We start from the raw sequence: 13,424 nt of genomic DNA, 5'->3' as shown, positions 1-13,424 counted from the left end.
TTAAGTTGTTATAAACCTGTATGAATGTCTTTCTTCTGCTGAACACAAAAGAAGATATTTTGAAGAATGTCAGTAACCAAACAGTTGTGCGGCACTATTGACATCTATTTTGTTTCCAAACTATGGAAATAACCGGTGTCCCACAACTGTTTGGTTTATTCAAAATGTTTTCTTTTGTGTTCAGCAGAAGAAAGTAATTCATACAGGTTTGGAATAACTTGAGGGTGAGAAAATGATGACAGAATTTTCATTTTTGGGTGAACTTTCCCTTTAATGCAACACTGCATTAGAAAAATGTATCGGTTCAGTGAGTAAGTGAATTGTTCATTCTGCTTAATCAAGTAACATTCTCAGTTTTAGGAGTTGTGAGTTAATTGTTCATTTGAGAACCACTCGTCTTGCACTGATTCATCATGAGTGACTGAAATGTTACCCAGAGAGTTACGGATTCAGAACCAGTTCAGTTCATTCATTTAAAAGATAGGTGCACTGTTGGTAAACGTTGGAGCGGCTGCGCTATGAAGGAAGATAACATGTTAGAAAGGTAAAAGTTCTCAGACTAACAATGGCATCGACTGACATCATATCATGTGGGTAATCTATTCATATTTATTCAATAGGCCAATATTCATTGAGACTGGCTATATGAGACTATTTTGAATTAATCACTTTTCTTATATGACACATTGACATTACAGTACAGAATGGCTCTTCAGTAGTATTCTGAATGTTGTATAGGCTAAGCATTCATTTCATGTGTCATTGAAGGTTCTCGGGAGCGCACGTTAATGTCACATCCTTTGGATTGTCCCGGTAAAAACGTCACAAGTCCTTCACACAAAAATCAGTTTACAGGCTTTCATAGACAACCTAGGAAGTCGAGGGTCTCGTTTAGGTTTTGTTACAAGCTGTTCACACGTTGGCAATACAAAAAAAAAAAGTGATGAATAAGCTACATGAATATTCTTACATGTAAGAATAAGATTTCCAGTGAGAAGATTTGCAGTGTATTCACCAATGGTTTGTGATGATTTACCAAAAATATTGGAATCAATATAATCTTTATTGTGGTTCAGAACAGACATGTAGCACAATTGCATTTTCTTATCAGACAGGACACATTGGCATTTTTTTCTTTTGTGCCCATGAATGAAAGATACATTTATTACTTCATTTTTATGACTTCAGCTGAGGCACTTGACATCATGCAGTGCAGACTATAGCTCTCTGCAAATGCGTACACTTCATCAAAGACAACAAAATCAAACCACGTCAGGGAATCAGATTGTGATTGAAAGAGACAGATGCTCTTGTAAAAACATTCAGATGAATGAAACAGTTTGTGGTGTTTTTCATCTTAAGTATTTTGCCCCAAGGCATTCAGTCATGGTTTTGTCGTCTTGCAAAAATATAATCACAATTTAGACCAAAAACTATGTAAATGTGAACGCTTCATCAATGAATTGCAAGGATGCAGCTCCATTGTACAAACTGTACTTGTAGGGGTGATTACAAAGTACTCAAGGGGGCGATAGAGTTAACAGCAAATGTGAATGTCTAAATAAATACTGTTTACTAACTTTGCTCTACCATAAGTAAATGAAGATTGACAGTAGAAGAAAGTTCATGTCTGCTATTGCACCCCTTGTGGCAATGCTAAGAATGCAGCTTTGTTTGCATACAAAATTTTGCTTGCTTAGCTAGAAGTGTGTTCAGGTGTGTATCGTAATATAAAAATATAAATTTGCTCCCATGTTTCTTATTATAAATTCAGGATGTATTGGTTGTGAGAACAGAGCATCAGGTTAGTGTGGTTTAGAAGTGTCTGATTTTGGTTTGTTTGGTCTGGTTCTCTGGCCTTGTGCGCTTTCGGTTTTGGAGTGGTTTCATTGGGTGTCATTTCAGGATTCATGCCTTCTTTGATAGAGTTAGTTGCAAAGAATTAAAATCAGTTTCCATAAAGATGTCTTCAGCTTAGGAAACTTTGTTATCCTTAAAGCAGAAGATGACTAGCAGCTTAAATATCCCATAGTCATCTTGTACTGGTTGAAACATGGTGTTGGTGCACTGCAGACTCGGATCTGTTAATCGTCCAAGTGCTGCTCCTCCCAGGTGGACGTGGGAATGGCGCTGTAGGGGTCCATGATGACTTTGGCACAGCGGATGATCATTGCCACCAGCAGTAGACAGAGGAAGGCTATGCATGCCAGGGTCAGACCCTGGTCCACATCCACAAAAGCAGGGTCTGGTGTTGTCTCCTCCATCGCTTCAGTCTGTCCTCATCAGTCCAGGCCTCTGCTACCATCCTGATCACTTATCTGAGGGTGGGAAGATTGAGAGACAAGTAAATCTATGCTAGCCAGAAAGTCCAATAAAATGAGCTGGTTTAACCAATCTGCATAAAGGATTTAGGTTAGGGTTAGGTTAGCTTAAAGTCCATCAACAGCATCTGTGACCTGTTGTCGAATTACCACAGATAATATTGTAGTAAAATCTGCATTTGAGCTATAAAGGGGCCATTAGTTTTTACATTCGGTCTGAGCTATTTATCAATTGTTTGACTTTTGAAAGACTTTTCAGTGACTCTATATGGAGTGAGAGAGGAGTAATTTGTGCATATGATTGTAGAACTGTAGAATTAAGAAACCAACAACCATATTTAGCTCTTATGTGTACATGATTTTGAACTACAAACTTGTGACTAATAGCCCTAACCCTTGCCAAACTGATTTTAAATTGCCACAATTATCAGCCGATGCTGGCCAGGTACCAGGGGATAAGTTTGCCTTTTTGGCACATTATCAGCAATTTCCAAAAATGTTCCAACAGTCTTGTCAATCGGATAGAGCAGGATTGAGCTTATTTGTGTACATTGTTATTAAATTGCATTGTTTAGATTAGATTAGATGATTAGATTCAACTTTATTGTCATTACACAAGTACAGGTACAAGGCAACGAAATGCAGTTTAGGTCTAACCAGAAGTGCAATAGCAGCAAGTGCAGGATATACAGTGGTTCCATAAGTGCAGAACATGGATATGTACTGAATAAATATAGAGTTGAATACTATTATAAACAAAAATTTACAGATAGATTGTCCTATGAATAATATACAGATAACTATTACTGTGAACAGAGTTTACAGCTAGATATGTACTGAATATAATAATATACAGATGGCTATTACTATAAACAGAATGTTTACAGATAGATATGTACTGAATATAATATACAGATGGCTGTTACTATAAACAGAATTTTACAGATAGATATGTACTATGAATATATATACAGATGGCTGTTACTATAAACAGAATGTGAGCATAATATACAGATGGCTATTACTATAAACAGAATTTAACAAATAGATATATGTATAAGTTAGGCTAATGAGCAGTATAACAATGGATTTAAAGTAGTGCAAATAAAGTTTGGACAGAAGCTATCCGAGTGAAAGTGCAGTGGAAAGTAATTGCATATTACAGTTAAGGTACGATATTGCAATGTATATATAAACAGTCGGTACTGTAAATAAACAGTCGGCAGTGCAAATTGAGCATATTCCAGTCAAGGTAGTAGTGCAAGATGCATATGTAAACAGTTGTTACTGTAATAACAGTCAGCAGTGCAAATGAACATTATAGTATTGCAAATAACAAAATGGAGGCAGGTGTGAGGAGGGAGAGGAGAGTCAATCAGTATATGAGGGGAGTGGGATCAATGAGGGTTAGAGTTTAATAAAGAGACAGCTCTGGGGAAAAAACTGTTCTTTAGTCTGCTGGTCCTGGTCCGGAGGCACCTGAAACGCCTGCCGGAGGGCAGGAGAGAAAACAGTCTGTGGGCTGGGTGAGAGGAGTCCTTAAGGATGCTGCGAGCTCGATGCAGACAGCGTTTCCTCTGGATGTGCTCGATGGCAGGTAGTGGAGTCCCAGTGATGCGCTGGGCGGTTTTCACCACCCGCTGCAGTGCCTTGCGCTCTGCAACAGAACAGCTCCCATACCACACTGTAGCACAGTTGGTCAGGATGCTTTCTATTGCACAGCGATAGAAGTTCACCAGGATAGTGGAGGAAAGCTGATTCTTCCTCAGTGTCCTCAGGAAGAAAAGGCGCTGGTGAGCCTTCTTGACCAGGCTGGAGGTGTTGGTTGTCCAGGTCATGTCCGCCGAGATGTGGATCCCCAGGAACTTGAAACTGGAGACACGCTCAACAGCCATTCCATTGATGTGGATGGTGTCGTGTGTGCCTCTTGACACTTTCCTGAAGTCCACGATGAGCTCCTTCGTTTTGGTGGTGTTGAGGAGCTGGTTATTTTCGGTGCACCATGTGGCCAGGTGCTTGATCTCCTCCCTATAGGCAGTCTCATCGTTGTTGCTGATGAGACCAATCACCGTAGTGTCGTCCGCAAACTTGACGATGGAATTAGATCCGTACACAGGCTTGCAGTCGGAGGTGAAGAGGGAGTAGAGGAACGGGCTTAGCACACAGCCCTGTGGTACACCAGTGTTGAGTGTGATGGATGTGGAGCAGTTGGAGCCTGATCGAACATTCTGGGGTCTGTTGGTCAAGAAGTCCAAAATCCAGTTGCACATGGAGGTGTTGAAGCCCAGGTCTCCAAGTTTGGCTATTAACTTAGTTGGGATGACAGTGTTGAATGCTGAGCTGAAGTCAACAAACAGCATGCGTGCATAAGTGTTCTTATTGTCCAGATGTGTGAGCACAGAGTGCAGTGCCATGGAGACTGCATCCTCTGTGCTCCTATTGCTACGGTAGGCAAACTGGTGTGAGTCCAATGTGGATGGTAGAGAGTCTTTTAGGTGTGCCAGGACCAGCCGCTCAAAGCACTTCATTACGATGGGTGTGAGTGCTACAGGGCGGTAGTCATTAAGGCACTTCGGGCTGGAGTGTTTTGGCACTGGCACAATGGAAGTGCATTTAAAGCATGTTGGTACAGCTGCTTGGGCAAGAGACAGGTTGAAAATGTCTGTAAAAACCCCAGCGAGCTGCTCCGCACATGCCCTGAGTACGCGTCCAGGGATGTTGTCTGGTCCAGCAGCCTTGTGCGCGCTGATCCTGCTCAGTGCATTGCAGACATCTGTGGAGGAGAGTGTGATCGGTGGGTGGTCAGCTGAGGATTTGAGCTTGGTGGCAGTTTCTCTGTTGTCTCTTTCAAAGCGAGCATAAAAGTCATTTAGCTCGTTCAGGAAGTTGACATCAGTGGCTGCGGGGGTGGAGTGAGAGGGTTTGTAGTCACTGATGGCCTGAATGCCCTGCCACATGCGCCGAGGGTCAGCGTTGGAAAAGTGTCCCTCTATCTTAAGCTTGTAGCAGTGCTTGGCCTCTTTGATGCCCCTTTTCAGATTTGCTCTGGATGTGCTATAGGCTTGTGCATCTCCTGATCTGAAGGCAGTATTGCGTGTCTTCAATAGGAGTCGCACTTCCCTGTTCATCCATGGCTTCTGATTTGGGTATGTGGTGATCTGCTTCTGGGTTGTAACACTGTCAATGGTGGTATTAATATAATCCAGTACAGAGGAGGTGTAGCAGTCAATGTCCGTGTGAGAGCCACTGGTGGCTTGAGAAGCAAACATACTCCAGTCTGTGTGTAGAAACCTTTCCTGGAGTGAGAAATCTGCCCCCGCAGGCCACACCTTGATGGTCTTCACTGATGGCTTCACGCGATTGATCAGAGGTGCATATTTGGGGGTGAGGAACAAAGAAAGGTGATCTGACTTTCCCAAGTGGGGGAGGGGTGTCGCGACGTAAGCTTCAGCCATGTTTGTGTAAACATGGTCTAAGGTTTTGTTTCCTCTGGTGTGACAGGAAACATGCTGGTGAAATTTCGGTAGCACTGACTTTAAGTTTGAATGATTAAAATCACCCGCAACAATAAACGCAGCTTCCGGGTGAACGGTCTGTTGTTTACTGATGGCTGCGTGAAGTTCTTTCATAGCAAACTTGGCATCAGCATCCGGGGGAATATAGGCTGCAGTTATAATAGTGGAAGTGAACTCCCGCGGTAGATAAAACGGTCTACATTTAACCATGAGAAACTCAAGGTTAGCTGAACAATGTCTCCCAACAATAGCAGAGTTTGTGCACCAAGCTTTGTTAATGTAAATGCACAATCCACCACCTCTGGTCTTACCGGAGCCATCTAATGTTCTATCCGCCCGGAATGTATGGCGTCCCGCTAGCTCAATAGCGTTGTCCGGTATTCCGCTGTTTAACCATGTTTCCGTGAAAATTAGAACATTACAGTTCAAAAGTCTCTTGCTGTATGTGATGTTGAGTCGAATCTCCTCCATTTTGTTCAACAGCGACCGTACATTGGCAAGGAAAATGCTGGGTAAAGAGAGCCGGTGTGGTGTTAGCTTTAGCTTAGCTCTTAGTCCTCCGCGCTTCCCCCGCCTTTGTTTACGATCTCGCCGGCGCCTGCGAGCACTTCCGCCCGGCCGGGCAGAGTGCATAGCCTCGGGTGATCTGGCGATCTCAGGAAGGAGTCGAAGGTTGTCCATAAAACTGTCGGAAATTCGCAAACCAATATCCAAAAGCTCACCTTGGGTGTACGATGTTAAGGCACAACTGTTCTGGACGAACAGACCCGAAATGAGCAAGAAAAATACTGCTAAATTACAGAATCTGGAGAGACCGCGAGCCTCGCGATGTACTCGCGCCGCCATCTTGGATCTAAGGGTTTATATATATTAAATTACATTATATAAATTATACCTGGTTAGAAATCAAAAGTTTGGGGTCAGATTTTTTTTTACATTAATACTTATATTAAGCATAATGCATTCAATTTAAACACATTTGCAGTGTTATTAAGAGGCACAACCGTTGATAATAATCAACATTGATAATTATAAGAAATGTTTCTTGAGCAGCAAATCAGCATATTAGAATGATTTCTGAAGGATCATGTAACACTGAAGACTGGAGTAATGATGCTGAAAATTCAACTAATAAATTACTTTATAAAATATTTATTAAAATAGAGAACAGTTCTTTTAAATTGTAATAATATTTCAAATGACTGTTTACTGTATGTTTGATGTGTGTGTAATAAAGTCCACTGACGACGAGCTTGACAAACCCAAATGCAGTATTTAACAAACGTGTACAAAATAAACAGACTTGACTCGACTCGACTCGTCTCGACTCGACTAAGACTCGACACTCACCAAACAGTGGTTATACGAACAAAGCTAGACAAAGACAATGGGAACATGAGGGCTAACTATACACATGGACTAATCACTAAACAAGGAACACCTGAACACAATGAACCAATACCAGGAAAAAGAACTGAAGAAGCGCATGACTAAACCAACCAATGAGAACAACACAATACATGAACCAAGGGAAGCACATGACAGAACAATTAATCACATGACAAACAGGAACCATAACTAAACTTCAAAATAAAAGACATGCAAGCAAGAATGAACAAAACCTAACGTGGAGCAGTGGCGGGCCTACATAGTGGAGTCGTGGCAGGCCTGGGTTGTGGAGCAGTGGTCAGCCTTGTCTATGGACCTTGGTAGCCTACATATAGCCCCCCTCAACAAAATCTCCTGGGCAAACTCTGGCATGGCGGCTATGATGTGAAGTGGCTCTGGCGTGGCGGCCATGATGTGACAAGGCTCAGGCTTGGCGGCCAGGTTGGCTGAGGACCCTTGCGTGGTGCCAATGGCGAGGCTCTGGCGTGGCATCCATGGCGTGATGGGACTCTGATGTGGTGGGTATTGCGGGGCACTCATCCGCAGTTCCCACAGAAAATGATGAACCACTGAACAGCAAAGCATAGTGGAAGAATTTGGCTAAAGAAAAATGGATTTTCCCTCCAGGCATCTGGGAACAAATGGGTTCACTCAGACCCACTCACAAATATCTAAGCGCCACATCATCAAAGTCCACCATATAACAGAGTCTACAAAATTCCTTGACAAAAGCCTCCAGGGGACGATCCACCATGTTAGCGGTCTAGCTTTCTGTAATAAAGTCCACTGAAAGCGAGCTTGACAAACCCTAAATGCAGCATTTATTTAACATATCCGTGTACAAAATAAACAAAGACTTGACTAAGCATAACTTGACTTGACATGACATAACATAACACTCACCAGTGATACATGAACAAAGCTAGACAAAGACAATGGGAACATGAGGGCTAATTATACACATGGATATATGGATAGTGTATGTGTACTGTATATATATATATATAGAGAGAGAGAGAGTTAAATACACCTTGTATAGACATTCCTCATAAACATTTATTTTCTCAAATGTACATACACATATATACCCACTCAAAAACTCATAAATTATCATAAACGTAGCAAATTAATAAATAAAATTTACAATCCTCATTTAAAAAAAAAATTTATGTCACAAAAATTCATAAATTTAATACCAGCTCATTTTCATAATCCACTGTGCACAGAACATCATTTAAAGCCCAAATTTCAATAAATCTGTCCATATTATTCATTAGTTTAAAATATGCAAACTCTGCCTTGATTCTAGTTGCTATAAGAGCATTTAAAACCACCTCAGGACCCACTTCCCCCTCTCCTTTCAATTTCCTTTTCCAGTTTCCCAATTTCAAGATTTTTTTCCTGTCTGATGCAACATATTTTGGTCCAAAAATGAAAAATTCATTATTAAAAACTACCCCCAAATCTCTAACCCACCCATCTAAGATCTGAAACAATCCCCTTGACCTTAAACAATTTAAAAACAAATGATCTATTGACTGTTCAGTGCCACAAAAAGGACATTCTTTCCCTACAGTGGGGTCAATGTGTACCACATGTCTGTTTGTAGCTACCGCCCAGTGAACAACCCTCCATTGGAGATCCGCAGTGTGTTTCTCTATAGGAGGTTTGTACAGGGACCTCCAGCAGCCCCTAGGGGATGAGTCTGGCCTGAACAAATCTGACCACTTTGTCTCTTTGCAATCTTTGAGACACATTATTATATATTATTATTACAAATATTATATAGTGCCTTTTTTGAGACGGTCTCAAAACCTTCCAGCACAGGAGTCCTGAAATTTAGAAGAGAACCTTTCTCTGGCTCTTCATCCACCGCTGCTGAAATTTTCACTTCGGGAAAATGACTCCCTCTGGACTTTTCCAGGTTTCACCAGTCTTTAAGTCAGCAATTCTTGTACACCCCGCTCTTGCCATTACATTCTGAATGCTCCTGGGCTCCAGTGCCTGTGCTGGTTAATAAAGAGAGGTCAATTCTCTGTCCAAAGTCCAATATTTGAGAGAACTCTCTTAACCATAAAAACTTAAGTCCATGCTCTCAAACCCACTTTGTAGAATGGGGAATTCATTTTCCTCAACACAGCACGCGCTGTATCAGCCCAGCACGGTTCCGCATACAGTAATCTTTGTGCTGCTTGAAGTCAGATGTCTTTAGTGTCCATCAGACCTTGTCCTCCCTATTGAATAGGTAGGAAAAGTACAGCAGATTTTTTCCAATGCTGCCCATTCCAGAAAAAGTCAATTAACTTTCTTTGTAGCTCTTCAACCACACTTTCTGGGGGATCCAGAACATTCATTTTATGCCATAATGCAGATGCAGCCAGATTATTCGTGACCAATACCCTGCCCCTATACGGTAGCTGAGGCAGCACCCACGACCATCGAGACAACCGGTCAAACTTTTTCTCCACCATACCCTCCCAGTTCTTCTGCCTATATTGATCTGTTCCTAAAAACACTCCCAACATCTTCAAACTCCCCATTTAACTCCCCCTGGAAGCACAGGAGGGGCCCTGGCAATCTCCTAATAAATATCCTTCACTCTTTTCCCAATTTACTTTAGCCGACGAAGCCTTTTCGTAAATGTTTAAAGCATTTGTTAAATTCATAACATCTGTATTACTTGTAATAAAAACAGTTATGTCATCAGCATAGGCCGAAAGAGTGATCGGCCTGTTTTCACAACCTTTCACTAGAAACCCTTGCAATTTCTCCCTAAGTTTGCATAGTAAAGGTTCAATTGCTAAAGAGTACACTGCCTTGTCTTATATGAACTAACAATTAGCCCACCTCCAACCTTTAACAATGTAGAAACTCCAGTGTATAACAGTTTGATCCAAGAGATCAAATTCTCACCAAAACCAAAAGCTTTGAGTTCAATTCTGAAAACAGAATTGCAACACCTCCACTTAGATTAGAGCCACGACTTAGAAAGATCTTACCGTCCCACCACACTTTCTAATGTTAAAAACACTCACCTAATGCTATCTTAAGAAAACCACAACAACAACAACAACAAAAGTGACCCTTGCAAACAGAAAGGGAGAAAACATATATCAGAAAAGATTTAAGCCAAAGCTAGAAAAAGTGAAGAAAAGAGAAAAAACAACAACATTTAAATCGCTCCTCTCACCCGTGAGACTCTCACACACCCCAAACTCCCGACAGAGAGAGAGCGAGAGAGAGAGTTTAGTGTGCATTTTATATATATATATATATATATATATATATGTGTATGTATGTATATGGCCTATATATGTATTATTTGATCAAACATACAGTAAACAGTAATAGAATGAAATATGATTAAAATTTAAAAGAACTGTTCTCTATTTTAATTGGTATTTTATACGTTTTTTTTTGTTTTTTGTTTAATTTTCAGCAGTTTGACTGTTTTAATTTTGACTGCATTATGCACACATCTAAAGACTATTCTCTTTGCATTGCATCACTTTTCATGTTACTTTCTCTTTAGTTTTTTTTTCCTTCCTTTCATCGTGTTCTATTCTCTGTTAAACAAATAACTGTAAATGTGTTTTATAGTTTGTAATCATGCAGTGTTCTGCATTTTTAGAGTTTAACGTGAATCATTGATGAGATCATTAAACAGGTATTATGAATGTGATGTTCAGCCATAACAGTGCCATATTAGTAATTCAAAAGAAGTGCATGCATAGTGATGAAAATGTTTTGCATGATAAGAGTGCACACAAAAAACGCATTAGTCCGCTCACGTTTAGTTAGTTCAGTACAGATGGCTGATGTAACAGATGATTACTCACTAAACAACATTAATTCAGATACATCATTGAGCGAAGATGCCAAGTACAATTTGATAATGATTTTATTTCCTCTTATTTATGTCTAGATATGAAGACAGGAGTATAATCGATTCCTTTTCTATTAGTAGCGGGTTGCATATCAATATCTGCCACATCAGTCAATTTCATTGTCTGCACACAAAAAGTAAATAAGTACTGTTGCTAATGCATTTCTTAGAAGCATTGATTGTCTTTTTTATCATCCTTTGATTATTACTGGCTGTGAAGTGGATCTGGTAATGGTGACTGACTCTAGAATATGTTGCATAAACTTCATCTGCTTAAGGACGCTTTGCTCACCAACAAGTGGTAGTTAAATATATTTACACAAACATATTTAAAACATTAAATATACAACAAATGCATTCAGATGGGTGTAGCTTTTTAAGGGAGCTTGATTTTCATTTGAGAATGTCTTGTTTTCTCATGATCTCAAGATAATAATGCAAGGCCTCTTAGGTGTTCCATACTAAATTTCATTCAGATATAAGTTAGGAAAGTTCTTTATGCGGAGACAACTCTAACTTCAAACTCAAAAATAAAAAGTTATTTTATTGTGAGGCAACACTGACCCTAAAATGACAGATTTTTTTGTAATGTTGTGATTCATCTCAGAGCTGGTTGTGTTGGTTACATGGATCATAACTCTTTATTGAAATTTTTTTCATCTCTGTGGAAATAAAAGAATGGGGAAATTCTTCTGAAACCAGGAGTGCTGAAAATGTCACCGTTGCGCTCCATTAGTCCTGCAGTTCTGCTGGGTAAGTGTGTTCTTTTGTAGACAACAATACTGAACATGTACAGACATTGTCTGAGGTCATTTTAAGTGACATTATGTGAAGGTAATGGGGGGACACTGAAAGGATTTAAACGTCACTCTAAGCCCAAAAACTTTTACAGTCTCTCTCTCTCTCTCTCTCTCTCTCTCTCTCTCTCTTTTTAATGCAAGAGCAGCATTTCTTTTTAAATATCAGTCTTGTTAAAATGTTAATTTAAAAAAAATTCCCAAGAGGCCTTAGATTTCTTCATATTTTAACTGTATAGAAAAGTTGTTTTTTTATCAAAGGTTTGTGTGTGTTCATATATTGTACTTGAATTAAATGAGGTTTAAACCAGTAATGTTCTGCAATGCAGTTCAGACCATATTTCATTTATCACAGTGAATCCCAAATTCAATATGTGATGCTTCGCCCGAACCTTCACTAGGAGGCATGAGGATGGATATATCATTATGATGATAAAGCGCTATTTCAAACAAATTAATTGCCCCCATTTTAACTAAAACAATCTCAAATATAGCAAGCAGCAATTATCGCTATTGAAAAGAAATCTACTTTAATAATGAAACAAATTTCCAATCTGGGAGGCCTTGTCTGGAAGAACCGTACCACGTTCCACCTCTGTCAGCATGTTTGTGGATCATCCCTGCATTCATCAAGCCCACGGGCCCTTTCAGGTCTTCTGTGAGGTCTGGTCTTTAAGCGGACATGCTGTTTGAGAACAGTAATTAGTGTTCACTCAAGGACGCAGGCAACAGTAACCATGGCAACGACATTAGCAATTTAATGGAGAATTACAGCTGTCCCCTCCAACCAGGACACACGGAGAAGGAAACCTTTCATCTCTGTATTAACCCCGTTGTGGACATGGGCTGCGGCTTTAAAAAAGAATCCCTAAATCATTTAGAAACCGCTTTGTTTGGGGAATAAAGCGCAAACACAGACCAAACCAGTTAACGACTTCTCCATTTATTCTGTCCATTTCTGGAATGGTCACGTTTGAAAGGAGATGAAAAGCTGATAAATTAGCTTTAAAAATTGTGAGAATTTTTAAAGCACTTATCTCGTTTCAGCAATCGAAGATTAAACTAAACTCACCCTCAAGTTGTTCCAAACCTGTATGAGTTTCTTTCTTCTGCTGAACACAAAATAAGATATTTTTGAGAATGTGGGAATGTTTAAGAATAAAAAATATATACAATGGAAGTCAATGAGTCCCATCAGCTGTTTGGTTACCCACATTCTTCATAATATATTCTTTTGTGTTCAGCAGAAGAAAGAAATTCATACAGGTTTGGAACAACTTGAGGGTGAGTTTAATCTTCGATCGCTGAAACGAGATAAATGCTTTAAAAATTCTCACAAGTTGTTAACTCCATCTCTGTCAAGATGCAAGGTCGTTGGTGAATAAATCTTTCATTTTAAATGATTATTGTTCATCAGAAATGTTGGTCTTCCTTTTTGTGATTGAAACGTGCGGCTTGATGATTTGGACCTAAGTCCTTCATCGGAACTTTCTCCCTTTAATTATTTCGTTTTTTA

The 13,424-nt window shown here is 39.9% G+C and overlaps 1 protein-coding gene across 1 annotated transcript in view; it reads right to left on the bottom strand.

Moving 5' to 3' along the window:
- Positions 1–202: 202 nt before the first annotated feature.
- ctxnd1 (cortexin domain containing 1) overlaps positions 203–13,424 on the bottom strand; it is a 31,802-nt gene continuing 18,580 nt past the window's right edge. Inside the window, exon 2 of the mRNA XM_084403534.1 lies at positions 203–2,318. Within this exon, the coding sequence (XP_084259660.1) occupies positions 2,085–2,264 (180 nt within the window). The 5' untranslated portion in view covers positions 2,265–2,318 and the 3' untranslated portion in view covers positions 203–2,084. The remainder of the gene's footprint in view (positions 2,319–13,424) is intronic.

This window comes from Rutilus rutilus, assembly GCF_951802725.1.
Source record: "Rutilus rutilus genome assembly, chromosome: 3".
Classification (NCBI taxonomy): domain Eukaryota; kingdom Metazoa; phylum Chordata; class Actinopteri; order Cypriniformes; family Leuciscidae; genus Rutilus; species Rutilus rutilus.
This window is presented reverse-complemented; position numbering and strand designations above follow the sequence as displayed.